At 38.9% G+C, this 20,246-nt stretch overlaps 2 protein-coding genes across 8 annotated transcripts; one reads left to right on the top strand and one right to left on the bottom strand.

Moving 5' to 3' along the window:
• Positions 1-4,316: 4,316 nt before the first annotated feature.
• On the bottom strand, positions 4,317-12,038 carry LOC120788863 (BTB/POZ domain-containing protein 1-like). 2 transcript variants are annotated; one of them, XM_040125059.1, is made up of 8 exons: positions 11,421-11,845; positions 10,132-10,288; positions 8,600-8,705; positions 8,312-8,509; positions 7,958-8,150; positions 7,764-7,851; positions 5,310-5,456; positions 4,317-5,196 (listed from the first exon to the last, which is right to left on the bottom strand). In XM_040125059.1, the coding sequence occupies exons 1-8, from the start codon at positions 11,843-11,845 to the stop codon at positions 5,038-5,040; spliced, it is 1,473 nt and encodes a 490-aa protein (XP_039980993.1). In that variant the 3' UTR covers positions 4,317-5,037. The 2 variants fall into 2 exon arrangements, with proteins under 2 accessions (XP_039980993.1, XP_039981002.1); XM_040125068.1 differs by having other exon boundaries at positions 4,318-5,196; positions 7,958-8,087; positions 11,421-12,038.
• A 75-nt stretch (positions 12,039-12,113) lies between these two features.
• On the top strand, positions 12,114-19,645 carry LOC120788873 (transmembrane 6 superfamily member 1-like). 6 transcript variants are annotated; one of them, XM_040125084.1, is made up of 10 exons: positions 14,180-14,477; positions 14,629-14,732; positions 15,025-15,122; positions 15,209-15,312; positions 15,598-15,680; positions 15,902-16,020; positions 16,462-16,566; positions 16,657-16,749; positions 16,843-16,962; positions 19,084-19,645. In XM_040125084.1, the coding sequence occupies exons 1-10, from the start codon at positions 14,386-14,388 to the stop codon at positions 19,273-19,275; spliced, it is 1,110 nt and encodes a 369-aa protein (XP_039981018.1). In that variant the 5' UTR covers positions 14,180-14,385; the 3' UTR covers positions 19,276-19,645. The 6 variants fall into 6 exon arrangements, with proteins under 6 accessions (XP_039981066.1, XP_039981018.1, XP_039981028.1 ...); XM_040125103.1 differs by having other exon boundaries at positions 14,363-14,477; positions 14,664-14,732; XM_040125094.1 differs by lacking the exon at positions 15,025-15,122 and having other exon boundaries at positions 15,213-15,312.
• Positions 19,646-20,246: the final 601 nt, after the last annotated feature.

The following is a 20,246-nucleotide window of genomic DNA, read 5'->3' as shown; positions in this document are numbered from 1 at the left end:
CGCTCCCAGAACGCAGGCGTGCTTGTGGTTCCTAGAGTCTCCAAAAGTAGAATGGGAGGCAGAGCCTTCAGTTATCAGGCTCCTCTACTGTGGAACCATCTTCCAGTTTGGGTCCGGGAGGCAGACACCCTCTCCACATTTAAGTTGGAGAGTTATGCTGCTATAGGCCTAGACTGCCACGGGACTTCCCATGATGCACCGAACTCCTCTCCGCTCCTCTTTCTCTCCATCTGTACGCATTCATATCCCATCAATACCTTCTTGACTTCTTCGCTATCCCATAGTTTTGTGCTTTCTCGTCTCTCTCCTCTCCTTTATTTATATTTAGTTTTATTATTATTATTATTTGCCCTATTATTATAATTATTAGTTTTAATATTAGTCTCATTTTACTTATAAATCCTTATGTGAGGCCTGTACTGTGCTATGCCCCCCCCCCTTCTGTCTATCTTCATTTCTCTCTCAACCCAGCCGCTAGAGGCAGACGGCCCATGAGCCCGGTTCTGTTCAAGGTTTCTACCTGTTAAAAGGGAGTTTTTCCTCGCCAATGTCGCCAAGTGCCTGCTCACGCCGCAGTGTTGGGTCTATGTAAATATTACCATAAAGAGTACAGTCCAGACCTGCTCTACATGAAAAGTGCCCCGAGATAACCCCTGTTATGCTTTGGCACTATATGAATAAAATGGAATTGAATCGAATTGAATCTCATACATTAGCGGAGTTGATATTGTCTCTTTGACTTGTCCCGACCTCCAGCCACTTCTCACTTCCCTCAGTCCCCGGCTTTTCCAAGGACCTTCCCAGACCGGTCCCACCTTTCCACACCTCACCCTCATCCTCGCCTGTAAGCATCACATCCCCCAGGCAACCACCCCAGTATTTACGCCTGCCCCTAAAACATTTGCCACCGCAGGCATTTTGACTTGTCATAGTTTGAAAAACACAGGTGGAACAGGTTTCGTTAATGATGGCTCGGTTCTGTCAAGTGTCCCAGTGAGCCAGCGTGCAAGGGACCCTGAAGCTAAACTCATCTGAATGGAATGCAACTGCTTTTCGATGTTATCAGTTACACCTTTGCTCTTCCTGCTATGACAACTCAGAGGGTCTGTCTGTTACACAGGTCTATTACTCCAGCTCTCTGCCAGATTGACAGTGTCTCCTAGCTTTCATTACACTCTAGCCATTCTGCCTGACTGTTCCTAGTCCCCTGCTCTTTGCCTGCATTAATCCTGTTCTCGTCGGTTTTGACCTGCTGTCTGACCCTGACCGGCCAGTCTGCCTTACTATTTTGGACTTGTCCACCAGCTCCAACCTTTACGTTGCTAGATTTAAACCCGTTCCCCAACCATAATCTTCTACTAAAGTCGCTTGAATTTTGTGTGTCTGCATTTAATGGTTTTGCAAAAAAGTTGCACGAAACTTAAAACCAACAGTTTAAAAATAATGTCATAAACAAATATATCAAGATATCTCATCACAGTGTATGAATGACAAATTACTTTCTTGGTTGTACATTTTGTTGATATGATGTTTTGGTACTATGGACCGTCATCAAAGTGTATCAAAGTGCATATGCATGTTTGTATGTATGTATATGTACTGTTTACGAATAAATATATGTGTATGTATATGCATGTATATATCTTGATACATATGTTGTTATATGCATAAATACCTTGTTATCTATTGTCTGGACTGTGTAGGTTGCTCATAAATGTTTTTACTGTGAGAAAGGTAGGCGTAATAAGCTCTGGCTTCAACCTACACCTTTTCAATAATTGCTACAATCAGTTTTTGATATTCACTCATTATTTTGTGGGCCGTTTAAGCACCCAGGTGCATGACAGTTTTCAGATTATCAAATTATCATACATACTATTCCACTGTCGTTTTTCCAACATACAGCAAATAGCATAATAAAACATAAAACCATTACACCAGTTGAAGCAAAACAAACGCACCAATGGTGGAGTCTTGATGTTCCAAGAAATAGAAGAAATAGAAATAAATCAGGCTACAAATTGCTGAGAAACTTTCGAGGCAACTTTGAATGTGACGTTCGATACCTAGGTTGACCAAAGACTTTGCCTTCATGAGGAGATAGAGTTGTGCTGCAGAGGCTAAATGGCAAGAATATAAGACTTCCTCTGTTTTGCTTATGGCAACGTGAGTCTGCTTCAGTATCACACCAACACTTCAGTCCTGTACAGTCATATGTCATATGTCGTCAAAAACAGCAGCAGAGGCATAAATCCTCTCGCCCCTACTGTCAGTGTCTAAGTAGAAAGGCTCAAACCAAGTAAGACAGACCATTCTGCTGCTATCTACCCACACACACACACACACACACACACACACACACACACACACACACACACACACACACAGAGAGAGAGAGAGAGAGAGAGAAATACCACCACACACATCGGAAAATAACAGATCACTGGTGTGGATTTGTAGGCTATTAGCTTGCACACACTTGAGTTATTCCAAATTAGCTCCATATATGCATCTTTATCAGTGGAAACATTCCTCCATCATCCTTTAAATACAAAGAGCTGGAAACATTTTTTACATAACACAGGTGAAAGCAGAGGTCTGTTAGTGCTGTAGTTTATTTGTCCTCCTGGTTTTTGAACATTTTGTGTCTGGTGGGTGGTAAAAACCTGTCTCAAACAGATCTTCTTGGTTCTTTCTGTTATAAAGGGCTGTCTAAGTGGGCAGTCAGCAGGAGAAGCTCTCAGGTCCCGGTGACTCACCTGACAGCCTCTGCGGATCGCTCTCCTCGTCAAAGCCCACTCACAGCCGTCCAAAGTGGCCTCGTTTCCACCGCCTGTCTCATATGAATGTGCAGATCAGCAGACGGCGCGGCTTTATTTTCTTTTTCACTGGCAGAATAAGAGCAGAGCGCGTCCGACAAGAAATAATCTGGCGTTACTGAGATTTGCATCAGGATTTAGGATGACACAGAAGCTAAAATGACAATGCTGATTAGTTTTCTGTTTTTAAAAAAAAAAAAATAGTAGTTATAGTTGGAATATTAGGGACATACTTTTCTGCACTTTTGGCATTTAAACTCTTAATCTTCAACTGCAACCTTCCGTTAAAATGAAACATCATTTGTTCAGATGTATCAGTCATGTTCAACTATTCCTTCAATTCCTGTTCATAAATTTTTGACACTGCAACAGTGACATGAGCACAATACTGCATGATCAAAAGCTAACCATCTATCATCGAACCTTTTGGCTTGTGATCCCTTAAAGTGAAACTTTCTCCAGCGGTGCAAAGTAACTAACTACATTTACTCAAGTACTGAACTTAAGTATAGTTTTGAGTACTTTTAAATTTACTTGTGTATTTCCATTTTTTCTGCTACTTTATACTTTTAATTCACTACATTTCAGAGGGAAATATTGTACAATTTTTTTGTTGGGCAATTGTAACAAAGCGTTTTCCCTGCGGGGATCAATTAAGTTTTTCTGATTCTGATTATTACTCAGTTTATTTTACAGCCATAGTTACCAGTTACTTTTCAGATTAAGATTTTACATAAAACACATGCTGTGCGATGAGCTAATCCAATAAAACAAATTGTTAAAGATTTAACTAGTTTTCCAACATGTTCTCGTGACCCTGTGGAGCGGCCTGACTCCTATGTTGGGAAACACTGGGCTAAACTACCAAACCTTGTAAAGTAGTTAAAACTGGCTCCACTTTCACTAGCTAACAGTAAGATGCTTCTTACACATTGATGAATCTATATTTACACTATCATGTACTATAATAATGTCCCAATCAAGAGATATTTTTTCTGTAGAATCAGTAGGCTACTTTAACTTTTGATACTTTCAAGTACATTTGCTGATGATATTTTTGTTTTTTTACTTAAATTGGATTTAAATGCTGAACTTTTACTTGTAATAGAGTACTTTTACTCAAGGGTCTGAATACTTCTTCCACCACTGTGCAATTATCAATGACTGGTTCAACCAAAGTTAACTTCCCTCAAATTGTTTAATTTTTAATAATTAAAGGCCTGAAGAGTAAATTTAATGTTTGTGTAGCAGATTTTTTTTTTTAATCCTCTTGATCTTATCACAATTCCTGTTTTAACCTCCAAATTAGGAACTTTCCCACTCCACGAGTAAACTGTCAAGTAGTTTGATAGCTGGCTGTATAAAGTATCTGGCATCACCTAGTGACAGAAAGAGGAATGATATAAGATACACATAAATGATTTACTCAAGACCAACTTAATCTGGAGTTTATCAAAGGAAACAATCTTACTTTGGTTTTACCACATTTTATTGCCAAAAAGCCAAATTAGACTTTGTTTTTCAATTTTTTGTTTATTTTACTTTTTTTTTAATTTAATTTAATTTTTTTTACATATTAATTAAGTGCTAAGCAAACATGAAGTCAGAAATTACAGCATGTACCACTGGCAAAGTTACACAACACACATGGGATCCTTAACACAGGGCAAAAACAAAGTACTTGAAGACACTTGTTGAATAAATGATAACAGTGCACAATAAAAAATATGCAAATATTATACTTTCGATAAATGCATCAGCGAAAACTGAAAAAATAACAAAATGAAATGGCATCAACCAACAAATGGTAGCTGTCTCTGTAGTTTCACTCGTGCAGGATAAACTCCAGCACTGGCAGCTTACTGATAATAACACACACACACAAAGGACATCAGTTATTCAGATCATCTGAAACTGATGATACAGTTTATGCGCAAAAAATGTTTTTTCACACCAGAGCTGTGATTTTGCCACAACTCCCACTGTTTTCACAAACCTGATCATGTCTGTACACCCCTATTGTATACACAGATACGCACATACGCACAAACAGACACACAAACACACACGTACACACACACACTCAAAGAAACACACTCAAGGACACATTCTTTATTCCAAGGGATCATGAGGCACTGCGTATATCTCCAGCAATCCAGTCTTCCCAGCAGTCTGAGGTCTCGCTGGTTCAGTGTACCTGCATGACACTGTGTTAAGTCTAGGTGTAGTAGATGATCTCTGGTATCTGCCCGTCCTCCACTGATGTACCATTGTTATTTCCAGGAGAGCTAAAAAAGACAAACGTCGTCTTGGTCCCTGTTGCTGATTCCTGGGTCACTTTCTTTAACCCTTTGGTGCCATAATGCGAGTCTGAGCCCTGAGTTGAGAAATTAAGCAAAGGCGCTGGGTTAATCCTAATCATGGGTAAAACAGGTCATGTTCATTCATCCGTTTTAGGACATTTTTGAAAAACAGCAACTTCAGACTGACCTTTAAGGTGGCACATGCAGTGTAGCTGACATTGGGTAGGATTTCCACAGGCTCTTTGAACATCACTCTGAATGTGTTTGCTGTGCCGTCACAGCTGAAACCTGTGTCGTTCTGACCCAGTGTATTGCGTTTGTCGCTCTCTATGATCTACAGAACAAGATAATGTCTTTAATGAATGGAAGACAAGGTGCAAAGGAAAAATCAACTCATAACAACTATAAATTGTTAAAAACACAGCAGGCACGATACTTAGAATTTCTGAGTTCATCTTGTTGGCAGTGTATTTTTGTGGTTGGTAACTGGGACCATCAGCTGTACCCTAAGTCATTTATTATCCACTATATATTCCACTATGTCGGTTTTTAACGTTGGCTAAATTTTGCCAGCTTTAGTCGGCTCAAAATGTAGCACAATGCAATGTAAAAAGAAGTGAAAATGAGATATGCTGCGTCCAAAATCATTCCCTTGTTCACTCATTTTAGTATTTTATTTAGCAGTTTTGCCTCTATTTTGAAATGGACAGTAAACCAGTGACAGGGAAGGATGACATGCAACAAGGGTCCCTGGTCATACTTGAACCTTGGGGACGCTGTGATCACATGGTCAGTGTCTTTGACACTTAGATCACCAGGACGGCCCATGAATCATCAAATTGTTATTTTCACATCCATCAAGCACTGCGAAATTTTAGGTTTTTTTTATTTAAGAGTAATTTCTGTTCAGAGACAGTGGACATTTGAATCGACGAACAAATCTGAGATGTGGGCAGTAATTCGGGGGTCTGGAACCAGACTGTGACCGAGCACTAACTGCCATCATGCATTGTGTGTTATATAAGTAATGTTCTAATACAGTTTTTGATAATTGACAGTAATGCAAAACATAGTGCTGGGTATTGATTTACCCATATAGTGAAAAGTGAGCAAGTTAATGATTTCAGGAACAGACTTTAGCTCTTTCACTTCAACTACATTTAAGTTTGATGTTTACATTTTCAATTTGCCCATTAAAAAAAAAAAAAAAAAAACATTGAGTGGAAATGCAGAAAATTAAAAAGAAAAAAAGAAAAGAAAAGAAAATCGCAAAAAAAAGGTTTTTAAGCTTGGCTAAGTGGGAAAAGGTGGTGTATCAATAAAAACAAACTGCGACAAAAGCGATGGAAATGGGCATAGCGAATAAATCATGATTTACATGAAGTATGTGACCTGTCTCTTCCACTGGAGAGACAAAAACAGCGGCAGATGAAATCACCGGATCTGTGCGGAGCGATGACGAGACTGTAGCGTTCCTCAAAGTATTACAACAAACATAGATGCTGTATTTCCATCATGTTTTCTACATTGTTTTCACCACTTGAGGTTTGACTGCCACTCTTTTAATTTCTTCATCTTGTTGCGCCCTCTTCTTCTGAAATAGTTTTACAGCACCCAACTGGAGACTTTGCGCCACCAGCTGTTTCTCTTGATGAACCAGCTCCTAATATTTGCATAATGGTTGTGGATGGAAACACCCAATAATCCGCATTCTCTTTTGCAGATTTTCTCACAATCCAATGCATAGCGCATTGAATTATGTTGAAAGGGAACCCGCCTACGGATTTCTCTATGAAGAGTGCTCTCTATAGATCATAATGCGACGCTGATCCACTGGAAAAACTGGCTGTTTTGCTCTGCCTGTAGTTACTCTCTTCATCTTCGCTCATTAGCTATAACTAAATGCAACAAGTTTGCACTTTTTGTCTGAGGGAGCACAAACTAGCTGTGGGAAATGCAGGAAGCCTTTGACCGAAGATGAATTACACAACATACAGGATGAGGGAAAGTGGGTTCACCAGAAAGTAGGGCTGGGAATCAAACCTCAATACTTTTTCTGAATGGATCAAAAACTGTCAAGTATCAGCACTGGCATAAAATGCTTGCTCATATTTGTACTTTTACGTACAATTCTTTTTAAATCAGTTTCCGATTTAAAACATTATTTTGGTAATTTAAAAAGTTTTTTTAATTTAATTTTTTTTAAAGTTCTTGCATTGTTGCTTGAGTTAAGGCAACATTGTACTTTTGAGAAGGTTGAATTTAAATTGAAATGAAAAAAGGGGTTTTGTAGATATATTCAAAGTGAGGGTAAAATAAAAATGAAATAATAATAATAATAATAATAATAAAATAAATAAATAAAATAATAATAATAATAAAAATAAAATAAATAAATAAATAAATAAAAATAATAATAATAATAATAATAATAATAATAATTATTATTATTATTATTATTATTATTATTATACTGGTATTGTAACTGGTGTATTGTATCGGTATTAATATATATTTTCTAAATTAATGATTCCCAGCCATACCAAAAAGTTCAAATTACTCACTCTCCATAACAAACACACTGATGATATTAGCATTGTGAGAGTTTTTCCTCCATCATCGTTATGCCATATTTAGTTACCTGTATGTTGACCTGATAGTCAGTGGGTCCATGTATTGAACCATACAAGCCAAAACCCACTATGGATATTCTTCTGTTAACATTGAATCTTTAGAGGGAGAAAGACAGAAGAAGAAGAAAATTAGGGAAAAAAAATGTAACTTCAAATCAGTTTGCTCAGATTAATAACTGCCCAGCGATGTTCATCATCTCACCTGATTCTGTCGCTGGTACCACTGTACCCCCATCGACTCTCAACCTGCTGGAATCTATTAATGCTGCACTCCTCCCCCCTGAGGCAGCACCGCGGCCTGTCAATGTAGTCGACCCGTGGTTTGGGGTTTACTGTAAAGTGTAAAAACAGATTTACCACCTCCCGATCGAACAATATTCCAGACTGGGCAGGCCCTGTTGCACAAGAAAGAATATCAAACTGATTTCTGTGGTTTGAGTTGTATGGACACATCAGGAACATGACGAATATGTTTATTAATGGCTGAATTGCTCATTGTAGTGTTGAAAAACCATTGCAGCATGAGAAACAGCTTGTATTTTTGTGATACACTTACCTGCAGCGAACTCCTCGACAGTCATGAGCGGAAAGCGGATGAGCGGCAGGGCTTTCCCCAGAACCTTCTGTTTGTTCTCCGCGGTCAGGGGAAGCTGTTGCCGGTAACACTCTGCCTCTGCCCAGCGTACCACCGCCCCAAACAAACGGTTCTCCCTGATGCTGAGTGTGTCTCTTTCTAGCACTGCACATAAGGTGTCTACACATACAAATACACAGGATATTCATCATTTTTCGCATCCAATCAAGCTGCAGTAAAGGAATTATCAGGTCAGCAAGACTGACATACCAAGGTCAATATCTGTAAAGCCCTCTGCGTTTATCGCATCTGCAGTGCTTTTGTCTATGGTGTCTAAGCAGAGACTGGCAAGTTGAGGCTCATCAAATAACCTTGCCTGTAATGAAAGCACAAAAGAAGCCACACAAGTATCCGTTAGTCAGTTCTGATCATTGACTTTACGTGTAGCAAAGGAGAACTGCTGCATTTCTGAAAAAGTATGAACAAAGTAAAGGCCTTCTTTATTTACTAAATATTGTGGCAGATTAACCCAAAAGATGTTTGGTGAAATAAAATGTTAATTTTAATGAAAACACTGTAAGCAGATATTTTCATATATTGTATTCTAACATCACCTGATTTGGGAAATCCTACATTTAAGTCTGAAAAATTAGGGTTACTGGCAAAAATATCCCGCAAACATCATAAAATGTTAATGAAATTAAAATGAATAGGCAAGCAATGGCACCGGTAATTAAGAGTACACTGCTGGGAATGTGTCTTTTGATCTAGGCGGTTTATAGACGACTATTCTTTGTGTTGCCATGTTGGACGAGAAAAAAGGAGTGCTTCTGATCAGAAAGCAACTCAGCATGCACCCTGGGAGCGTAGCAGGGAGCAGGAGAACAAAATCCTGAGCACAAAAAACAAACCCAAAAAAAAACAAAAACTGCAGCATAAACCAAAAATAGAACAGCTAATGTCATAAAAACTCAACCATCAATGGCTGTAAGATGGGCTGGTGTGGACACAAAGAGAGAAAAAGTGGCTTCATCCTGCATTATAAGGGCTGCTGTCAGACAGTTTGTAGCAGACGGAAAGAATAATGCAAAACTGTTATTAAATTATTTCATATATTGCCCCAGAAAACACCTTTAAAATCAGATCAACTTTTATTGAAACCTCCTATTCATGCCCTGCTTTAAAGTCACCATTTCTTGGTGCCTTGTGTCTTAAATGGTGAGTTCACCTAAAATACTATGAATACATTTTCTCACTCTGTCCTGGTGGTGTCTGGCCAGGTAGAGTTTTAGCTCTTGAGTGTTAAAGGGCATTTAATTTGTGCTGTTCAAAGCATCAAAATATCAGATACGGAAAACTGAACAGCAACGTGTTTCCAGAAAGAATGTCCCCTGATAATCACCAGTGAACGGTTTTCATAGCCACCATTTCTTCAGTAATAAGCAGATCCAGTGAAAACTGATCACAGCAATGTCCTAATTATACATACCTCCATTTCATCATTTCTGGAAAGACGTGTTGCTGTCAAATGTACTTCTTGAGCACTACCAATGAAATTGAAGAATCTCAAAAGGCCGATAACTCAAAATCCCAGCACATGAAAACCAAACGTATCTGAATGTTTTTGTGTATATCATCTATCTGATGCCTTGAAGGCTAAAGAAAAAATATGGATTTTTGGAAATTTGGGTAAAGTGGCACTTAAGGTGGCAAAACAAAAGGTGCACTTCAAATTGTTTAATGCCAGACAGACAGCTTAAGTGTCAAGTATGCACTATACAGTAGATGTGACTGAGAATAACCTGAGTGAGGAGCATGAATGCATTGTCGGCTCTGAGGTGCTTGGTGAGGAACTCCACACAGTGACCCTCCAGAGCAGGGACCGCGTACTTCTTAGCCGTATACAAAGTCGTCATCACAGTCTCGGGACCGATGTGGACCTCATCAGAATACAGGAACCTGTAGGAAAGATACAGGTGTTCATGGTGTTATCTGCAGTATAAATTCAGAAAGGTTTAGCCACTGCATTTAGGCTGACTAAAAACAGAGAATGAATCTGCAGTGTGTTGGTGGTGTCAAAATATAACTAGGAATTAAACCTCAGTACCTCTTTGGTACCAAGTATCAAAAACTGTCCGAAAGCTTTCATCAAAAGTCTGGTCAGATTTATAGTCTTACTTACTCATTATTACTTACTTATCAGACAGTACCTGATTCGCGTCATAATTTTTTCAGTTTTAGACTTTATTTCTTCGGGCAATACTGTTGCACAGTAAAACATTCAACATTTTAAGTGTTTTTAACAGTTTAAATGTTTTACTTCTTTTGTTAAAAATGGGAAAATGGGAGTTTGTAGAAGATTGTTTTCTAAATTAAAATAAGGTATTTTTTTAAAAGTATATAAAGAAAGGTATCTTGAACTTTTCATAGAATAACCATTTCTAAGAAGTATGTGTATATTCTGAAAATACAGTAAACTAGGGCTACAAACCCCATTATTTTCAATATCCATAGATCCGCTAATTCTTTTCTAAATTAATCAATTAATCTTTTGGGATATAAATTGTTGCTTTTTATTTCATGAACTTACTTTTTTTTTTTTAAATTTTGGCATATATAGCTTACTAACAGCTTGCAAATGCCATTTGTGGCCAGCTAAGAGTCTTTCTATTCTTGATTTAGGAATTTTCAACTGTTTAGTATGCAAACGTTTGGTTTCAACGCCGTCTATTGTTATTTAATACTTGATGATTTTTAACTAGTGTAATACTGTGTAGATTTATTGAAAAAACAAACAAACTCAATCAACCAAACATGATGTTAGATAGAATTATTTAAATCTTGAGGGTAGGCGTGTTGGGCTAGGCCGGGAGTTGACTGCATGTCTATAGTGATCTGAGGTTTATACTATTAAAGTTTACCCACTGTTACTGTCATGATGTCCCTATTTAGTTATTCCCAGTGTGCAGTGCAGTAACTAAATTGCATCCTCCTTCAAATGTAACCGAGGCTGGAGGTTGCTGGAGGTTCGGGGAAACTACAAGCACAGTGGGCTCGACCTTGTCCAGTGCACGGTGATCAGCTGTCCTACCTGAGCAGGGCGAGAAAGGCTGCCGGCTCCACATCAGGCAGCTCTATTTCAGCCGAGGTGGTGGCCATTCCCCCGTTGAACATGGCATCAAAAACGGCACTGCCGGCGGCCAGGACGAATTTATGGGCCGGTATCCTCTGGGCCTGCCTGCCCTTACCGACTACGAACCTGACGTCGCTGAGCAGCTCGTTGTTGAAGAGGAAGGCGAAGCGCTCCTTCAGGGAGCTCTTCGTCGCCTGCCAGTTGTACACGGGCTCCCGGTGAAGGCCGAGGACAGGCGGGGAGGCTGACGGTGCTGGACCGGAGGCCGGCACGTTGGAGATCGCTGCCGCGGCTCCGGACTGAGCCGAGTTGGATGCTGCCTCCTGACCGTCATGGTTTGACGCCAAACCGCCGCCGAGGCTGCCGCCGTTCCCGGTCGCCATAACAACACAGTAGTTTTTTTTAATTCTTCTTTTTCTTCTACTTCCACAACGTACCGTTAATGACACATGGACATACACCGACCGTACCCTGTCTGTTGTTATTTGTTTACGTGGTGTCCATCGCCGCCGACGCCATCGCTCCTTGACGGGTAGCTACCTGCTAGCCTGCGCCTCTCCAGAAATGACGCAGACGTACACTTCCTTCCAAATCCCCCCCCCCTTTTTTTTCCCCAATAATCTTTATTGAGGAATTCAAGAGTGACAAACAAGCAAGTAAGTTGATAAAACGGAAATAAAAGTTAAACAATCCAGGTAAATATATGTTTGTTTTTTTTGTTTTTTTTACGAATATAAAATGTTTTGACGTTCTTATTCAAGGAGGGTGATACAATGTCCAATTTCCTTCAAAAATATACAGCAAGGTGAAGTTTGTTTTAATTAGTAAATTAGCATTTGGGAAAGTAAAATTTTGCCTGAATAGGAACCAAATTTAAACGGAAAAACAGCATTACTCTCTTCACTGGTGAAATGTAACTGAGTAGATTAACTTACTCGTACTTTAATCGAGTCTTTTATTTTCACCCCACTTTCTACTTCTACTTCCTCTAGGGATATTTTGTACTTTTTACTCCACTGCGATTATTTTACAGCTTTAGTTGCTACTAACTTAACAAATCAACACTTTTTAACATACAAAACACACGAACAATATATATAATATGATGTTTTGTTATAAACAACATAAACTACCCAACCGTAACTACAAATACAGGTGAAACGATTGGTCGATTAATCGGTTAGTCAATTAGTTAATTGACAGAAAATGAGTTGGCAACTATTCTGCTAAGTGTTTACATCATTTTCCAAGCAAAATGCCAAACATTTCATGGTTCCAGCCTCTTAAATCGAGAAAATGATCAGAGGATTAATCCATGATGAAAATAATCATTAGTTGCAGTATTATATAAAATAGTTACAATTAGCTCTTCAATCAACTACAACAGTAAAATCGTGCTTTTACATTAATACATCAATATTACTGATCTGATGATGTAATATATAATAGTATAACACTCGCAGGGGACATTTTACTGTATTGAGCACTATTAATTTTTAATACTAAAAGTGCATTTTCCTTTTTATACTTACATACTTTTACTTAAGTAATAGTTTCATTCTAGGAGGTACTTGTATGATGTACTTCTAAAATAAAAAAAACTCAACCATACCATACAGGCATCACATCTGTACAAGACATATTGGAAATAATCCAAGCAGCACCCTATACAATGATAAAATGATAACAAACAAACATAACAGATAAAATATATTAAATTTTTCTTTAAAAAAAAAAAGTCGTCATTTTCAAGAGCTGAAATCTATATATATACATGTATATATATTCATTTATAAACATATTTATACTGTATATTCATTTGTATAATGAATTTGTTTTGTGTTTCGCATGCTAATATTGCCTAGTAAAATGCACATTATTTAGCTTTCGGCTTTAAGTTTTCCAATCGACCCCTAGATGTCAGTGTCTGCACCTCCACAGGTCGAACATTCACAAACCTCCGTAGCCTATTTACAGATGATAATAATGGAAACTCAACCAATTGTAATTACTCTGCTAAGCTCTGTAACGCGGGTTCACAGTGAGTATAAACAGCTGTGAGGTGAGGGACGGGGCTTTGGTCCAATCCCCACCTGTAGAGCGACAGAAACAGCAGGTTATGTGGTGGGGAACAATGGGAGGCTAACATTTTACTGTAACATAAAAGTGCAAGTTTTTATGTATTTATTATACATAAAAAGACAATTATATATATATATATATATATATATATATATATATATGTCATTATATTATATTATATTGTCTGTCTACATAGAAATTTCATGGCTAAATTAAAAGATCTATCTATCTATCTATCTATCTATCTATCTATCTATCTGTCGTTACATAGTGTTAGAACAGCATGACCATTCGATCCCTTTGGCTTTTATTTTGATATATTTAGTTTTACTAGAGTGAAAAAGTGCAATTACCAAATGGACCATTTTTTGGTTTTCTCATTTTTTCTTTTTTTTTTTTTTTTTTTGATTCTGACAACAAAAAGGAAAAATGGCAGTTTTTTTTGTTTTGTTCGTCTTCGGTTTAAAAAGGAAAAAAAAACAAACTGCCTGAACATATACGGACCCAAAACCTGTTCGTGCGTGCGTGCGTGTGTCTGTGTGCGTGCGTGCGTGTGTCTGTGTGTGTCTGTGTGTGTGTGTGTGTGTGTGTGTGTGTGTGTAGGTGGGTGTGGTAGGTGGGAGGCAGAGAGGGAGTGAAAGCGAGAGAGACAACACGTGCTGTGGAGTCTAGTTTCCAGTGGACACCTCGTTTACATTGCTAGACACACCTTGAGATCCCCCCCCCCCTCTCCCGTTCTTTTAGATATGATTCGCAGACTAGACATCGAAGTTTTTTGCGGCTGAATTCTTTTAAAATTCTCAAGTCTCGGATGAGATAAATCGCTCAAAGCTGTTCCGCCATGAGTGCGTCCGCAGGGACGGGGGTGTTTGTGTTCTCCTTGATGTCCATCCCCATCTGCTACTTGTTCAATTCCCTCACTTACAACGGCAGGTGAGTGAGGAGAGGCCTACATCTTTTCACTTCTGAATGTTACCTCTTAATTTCTCTGCTGATGAAAACCACCAGTGGAGCAGTAACTAGCACCAATTGAAAGCTGATGATCAGATTTTTTTAAAATATACATTTTTTACATTGCATTTAGTGCTGACGCTTTCTTCTTCGCTTGGTGTACAACAGTCCTTATCCTGGCCACTTCAGCCCGTTTTATGATCAAGAAGAAAGCTCCCGTAGATCCTCTTTTCTATGGTATGAAGTCTCGAATGCATGTTTCTTGATGTGACTAAACTATTTTTATTTTTTTTATTTTTGCAGTCCTGTCAGAGAATTATCAATTTCATACCACGTCATGAGCTAGGAATCCTAAGGTTCTGTTTGACTTTTGAATCATAAGAGAGACATCTGCATATTCATGGTCTTCAGACGTTATTGTATGAGTGTGTGGTGTTTCATAGATACAAATCTTGTGGGGTTAAATATTCAAAAGTGACACACAGCACGTTATATTTGCATTATAAAATGGATGCGTCTATCTGTGCAGTGTATGCAGGCTATGCATTCCTCAGTGTGGTGAATCTGATCATTGGTTTGGAGCAGGACAACATAATTGATGGATTTGTGACATTTTACCTCAAAGAGGCAAGTGCTGTGCCGCGTGTCCCGTTTGTGAATGACCTATACGCCTCTCCACACGTTCGTGCTGATAAGTCTGCCCTGTGTTTCAGGCAGATCCGCATATCAAAACAGCACATGGACACATGATCTCCTATTGGGATGGCTGTGTGCACTATCTCATGTATCTGCTCATGATTACTGCGATTACATGGGGGTAAGTGTTGCGCAGTTCACCAGGCTAATTACCACGGCCACATCACTAAATCTGGGGAAATATGCCCTACATTTGCCCTCATACTGTACTGAAGTCTATATAATAATATTTGCTAAGTTAAATTTCCCCATATTCATGCACAGTCTGAAAAAGGGGAAGACTTTTCTATCCATTAGTATGTTTAAGTTAAGGCTTACACAATCTATCAATCTATCTGGCTGAGTCTTTGGAAGTATAATGTGCTCATCTGGCTTTGACAATGACAGTGTTACGTGGTTTGCACAGGGACAGTTACAGAGCCATTGGACTCTACTGGGTGGGATCTTTTCTCATGCGTGCCATAGTCTACATTCTTGGGAATGCAGTGGGTAAGTAGACTAAAAATAATGAGATGCTTTTAGATGGCTAGTGTAGGGTAGCCAGTGTAACTCCTTGCACATACTTCCTGTGAGAGTACTACGATGGTCCAAACGTTGCTCTTTTTTTGTAGACTCGAAATGACACCGATGCACATATTGCTGCTACATTTAGCGTTCAACTCTGAGTCTTTCCCACAGTGAGATATTAGCCTTGTTTGGTCTTTTCCCAGGGAAATATGGGACCCAAGTTGGCCCTCTGTTCCTACTCCACATGTTGTATATCTCAGTGTCTGTCTGGGCCTGTTTCCGCATCTTCAGCCAGCCCTCCACTCAGGAGATTCAGCTCACAGTAAGTCAGAATCACAACTGGCATTTATCACAATAATATTATTGTACATTATTATATTATATGAAACACACCGGAAGCACTACACGGTATGGCTAAAGCGGCCAAGTTCAGCCATTCGCACCATTCTTGGAGTAAGCGAGAAATGTGACTCTTTGTCTGTGATCGAGACTGTTTCAGTCATTCGCCTTTGAACAACATGGAATGATTTCCAGTCTCTTTGAGTGCAGTTAGTCTTTTGGCTGTGCTCAGTCCGAGCTTCACAGATTGTCTTATGGCTCCATAGATTCTGTAAAATCAAAAACGGCAGGTTCGGCTCCGGGTGTAATGTTTTTGTCGTACGTGTTTAACCTCCGACCAGCGCCTGTTGGTTTGTGACAGAGCTAGAATGTACGTGACAGAGAGCACAGTTCGAACATCACAAAGTTGCTTTCTCTCTGTCAGAGCATCCAGGAGGGCGAAAGAAAAAGTTTACTCCACAGACCTCTGGACTTACTGTTCATTATCTACCTCATCCCTGCTTTGGCTTTCTGCGTCTTCAGAGGCCTGGTAAGAAACGCTGTTGCGATCAGTTGCCCAGTGCTACGCATTTTCTTTCTCTGTAGAGTGCCCCTCTACTTCAGACCGTCTGTATTTTAGGTCGTTCTGGACTGTTCCAGCAAATGTTGTCAAGACTACACAAAGCAGTATGAGCCGTACCTGAAAGACCCTTCAGCCTATCCTAAAATTCAGGTAACTCGGAGGCGTTAAACACACCAAAACTTCATCCTAGCGCTGTGATTACACAAATCTCTGAGGCAGTGAACTGTATCCCTGTTTTCTCAGATGCTGGTGGGCATGCTGTACTCTGGCCCATACTACATCATTACTCTCTATGGGCTGTTGGTGCCAGGATGTGAGTGGATTCCAGACCTGACTCTTGTACACTCGGGAGCACTGGCACAGGTACGTAGTGCTGGTTATTCCTATCTCTTGGCTGGTGCCCAGGCCTTTGTAGTTCAGGACCCTGCACACCCACACGGGTGTTTTCACCCATTCTGGCTAATTAACCCTCAGTTTGGGTTGACGTTAGACAGAGCTCTGCTATGTCCACGCCCATAGTGTCCTCAGTCCATCACTGATGGGCGATGCGTGGACAGCTGTGTGCGTGGACCATAGGTGTGCAGGACTTTTAAAGCCCCAAGACTTTGGCGCACATTGCTGATTGAGATTAGAAACCAACATTTTAACTTAATTTAAATCTCTTCCAAGGACATTTTTCAGTAAAAAAACTTATATAAATATTTAAGTTTCCTGTAGTTTTACCATTTCCATCTAGCCATCTTATATTTTAATCTACTTTTTTTTCTATTATTTTGTGCCCTTGTTGTGTTTTATGATAGCAATGCCATAAGCCTTTGCATTTAGTGTTTTTTTTGTGTTATTTTATCTGTAAAATGATTGTCTTTGTATCATTGAATCATTATTATACTTTTCTGTAGTATAACGAGGAATCATAAACCATATTTGGAAGAAAAAATAGAGCATGAATTTTTCATGTATATTAGCTTGCCTGAAAGTGCATCTATGTCCATTTCAACTGAATTTCTACACATCTGGAAACCAAACCTGTAGATGATGTCTTTAATTTTACAAGATATTACCGAGATACAGAGCGGATGACACTCAACCATTATTGTCTAACCCTCTTCAAAGATGAAATAATTGTTCGGGGCAGTTATTCAAACCTTGTGGTGGTTTTCATCATTTACAGCCATGCAAAGGTCTTCAGTACGGAAGACTTCTATGCAAAATATTTTCTTTTCCCACATGACATCGTTGTTCCAGGTAGATAAGGTAAAGTGGGCATCTGGCCCACTCTAGGCTGTTCCCTGACTTTCTCCTCTGCATAGTGGTTTCAGATTGGTCTCTGCTTAGATTAGTCCTCTTCGCGGTCAGAACACCAGGGGCTCCGCATGACCAAATGCGGTCTGAATCAGCGGCGTATACACTATCCGTTTAAATCTAACGATGGAAACTCTGAGGAGCGGTGGGAGCAGCTAGTGTGCCAATCACAACTCCGCAACACAAAGCAGCTATTGTGTTCGAGCTGCAGGCCGGCACGTCACTCACAGGCGGGATAAGGGCAGAGGCTGACTTCAGGCCAGGAGGAATGGTGGTATTGGTGGTATTCACTTAAATGTCAGCTGTTTGGCCAGGCTATAAATAGGAAGGCTGACGCTCCGACAGCCGTAGTTGCTATGTGACACGTCATGTGTTTCCTTGAGTGACTTTATATGAAAAGGTAACTGGCAGGAGTCTGTTCAATTGAAAAATATTTGAGGATGAGTGGCAGTACCAGAATTTGTCCAGCTTTTATGGGTCACATTAAAGGAGTAATTTGCCCTAAAACAACCAACGCCTAAGCATATTTTGTTGTTTTTCTCGTGTTTTCTTTTATTTATTCCTCTGTATGAACTGTTAAATGTAGACAGTGGGATATCTCGTCAACATATTTCCGACATTGCTACAAAGGAATTTGATATCATACTTTTTTCAGCAAACATCCAGGATTTGGAATCAGAGAATTTCCTTCTAGACTCATAGTTTTGCACTGATGTTTAGACAAAGACAAAGATAGCGCCACAAATGATCTCATTAGCCCAGAATGCAATGTGGCTACATGACACGATACATTTTAAATAAGGGAAACGATAACTCTGGGAAGCTAGTGAAAAGAAACAAAAACTTTACACTAAACATCACAGTGTGATGACATTGAGGAGTATCAGAGATTGTTTTTTTCTTCAAGCAAACAGGATCATTATAGGAAATTCCAGTTAGACTTTATTTAAGAATCAATCAATGGTAATATAATACTTGGAAAAACCAAAAAAGCAATTTAAACTTTTGTACATTATAAAAGAGGAGGTTTTTTTTTCAGATATCAGTAAGGAGAACAAGATATCATTAAAAATATGTGAAACCTTTATGATCAAGTTATGTAAGAAAAAAAATGTTCTTGTTAGTGTTAATATAAGAATTGTGAAGCTTTTAGCATTTTTCTCTCTCTGCTTTACTTCACAGGCCCAATTCTCTCACATCGGTGCATCTCTTCACACACGGACGCCGTTCTCCTACAGAGTGCCTGCCGACAGCCAGCCGTACTTCTTGCTGGTCAATGTCCTGTACACTCTGGTGCCTCAGGCTCTGTGCTACCGCTGCTGCACCAGGCCTGCCTTCTTCCTTAGGCCAATGCCAGAGAAGAAAAGTGAATGACGCAGAGTGTCAGGGGGGAGAGAGAGAGAGAGTGCCAGGGATGTCAAGGATGCCGAAATAGAAGGCTGCAGTACTATGTTTGAAGTATTTATGTTTCATTGCTTATTTTGAAAACGTGAAAATATATTAAAAAAAATAAATTGTGTTTGTGTGTTTTTAAAGCAACAGCAAGCACAGGAAGACGCACACAGTGTTACAGTACAGACTATAGACTTATTAATGAGATTCAAACTACTTGACAATACTTACTGTTCTTATGTTTTTAGTAAGTTTTTTTTTAGTTACAAAAACTGCTTTGTTGGTGATACTGAGGTGTCTTTGCAGTGCCTTTTAGGCAATGGTTTGGCAAATAAAGACATCATTCACGTGTCTGTGTGTTTAACTGTCATTGTCGCACTACAAATTACGCACAAAATGTACTAGTCACACTGAAAGTATATGCGATCATTTTTGATGTGGTCCCCGCAGATTTTTATACATTCACAAAGGAATTTTAATTTCATCGAGACTAATAGCCTATTGTTTGCTCTATGGAAAAGTTTATGGAAGCTATTCATGTTAGGATTAACATAATAGCTTCAATAACATTCTTTACAGAAAAACATTTAGGTTATCTCTACACAGTGGAAAGAAGTTTTTTCTATGTTTAGTATGAAAAATGCATTTGTAATAAAGTCAAAGTTATTACCTTGCTTTTACCCTCTAAAACAAGGATTGGAAAGATGTAGAAAATGTATAACCTGTGTTTGTATATACCATTTTTCATTTTCTCACCGTATACTGCATTTTTATTCAGTAGGACTTTACATTATCACTAATGTTCAAATTTATGTATTTAATGTAAAGTTGTTTATTAAAAATGTTTAAAAAAAAAAAGGAAAGAAACCATAAAAATGTTTGATACATTTTGTTTAATTTCAATGGACTTTAAAATGAGCTTTTTTATAAATGTCTATCAATAGTCGTGGTGT

Source organism: Xiphias gladius, chromosome 1 (genome assembly GCF_016859285.1).
Source record: "Xiphias gladius isolate SHS-SW01 ecotype Sanya breed wild chromosome 1, ASM1685928v1, whole genome shotgun sequence".
Lineage (NCBI taxonomy): Eukaryota > Metazoa > Chordata > Actinopteri > Istiophoriformes > Xiphiidae > Xiphias > Xiphias gladius.
Note: the sequence above shows the minus strand (reverse complement) of the source record. Positions and strands in the feature narration are given on the sequence as shown.

Excerpts from the sequence above, each read along its gene's own strand:
- LOC120788863 (XM_040125059.1), bottom strand. The coding sequence starts at position 11,845 with ATGGCGACCGGGAACGGCGGCAGCCTCGGCGGCGGTTTGGCGTCAAAC. Across the intron at positions 8,510-8,599 it reads CTTTACAGATATTGACCTTG|ACACCTTATGTGCAGTGCTA; the intron begins GTATGTCAGTCT and ends TTGTATGTGTAG. Across the intron at positions 7,852-7,957 it reads GGTACCAGCGACAGAATCAG|ATTCAATGTTAACAGAAGAA; the intron begins GTGAGATGATGA and ends CTCCCTCTAAAG.
- LOC120788873 (XM_040125084.1), top strand. The coding sequence starts at position 14,386 with ATGAGTGCGTCCGCAGGGACGGGGGTGTTTGTGTTCTCCTTGATGTCC. Across the intron at positions 14,733-15,024 it reads CGTAGATCCTCTTTTCTATG|TGTATGCAGGCTATGCATTC; the intron begins GTATGAAGTCTC and ends CTATCTGTGCAG. Across the intron at positions 16,750-16,842 it reads CAGCCTATCCTAAAATTCAG|ATGCTGGTGGGCATGCTGTA; the intron begins GTAACTCGGAGG and ends CTGTTTTCTCAG.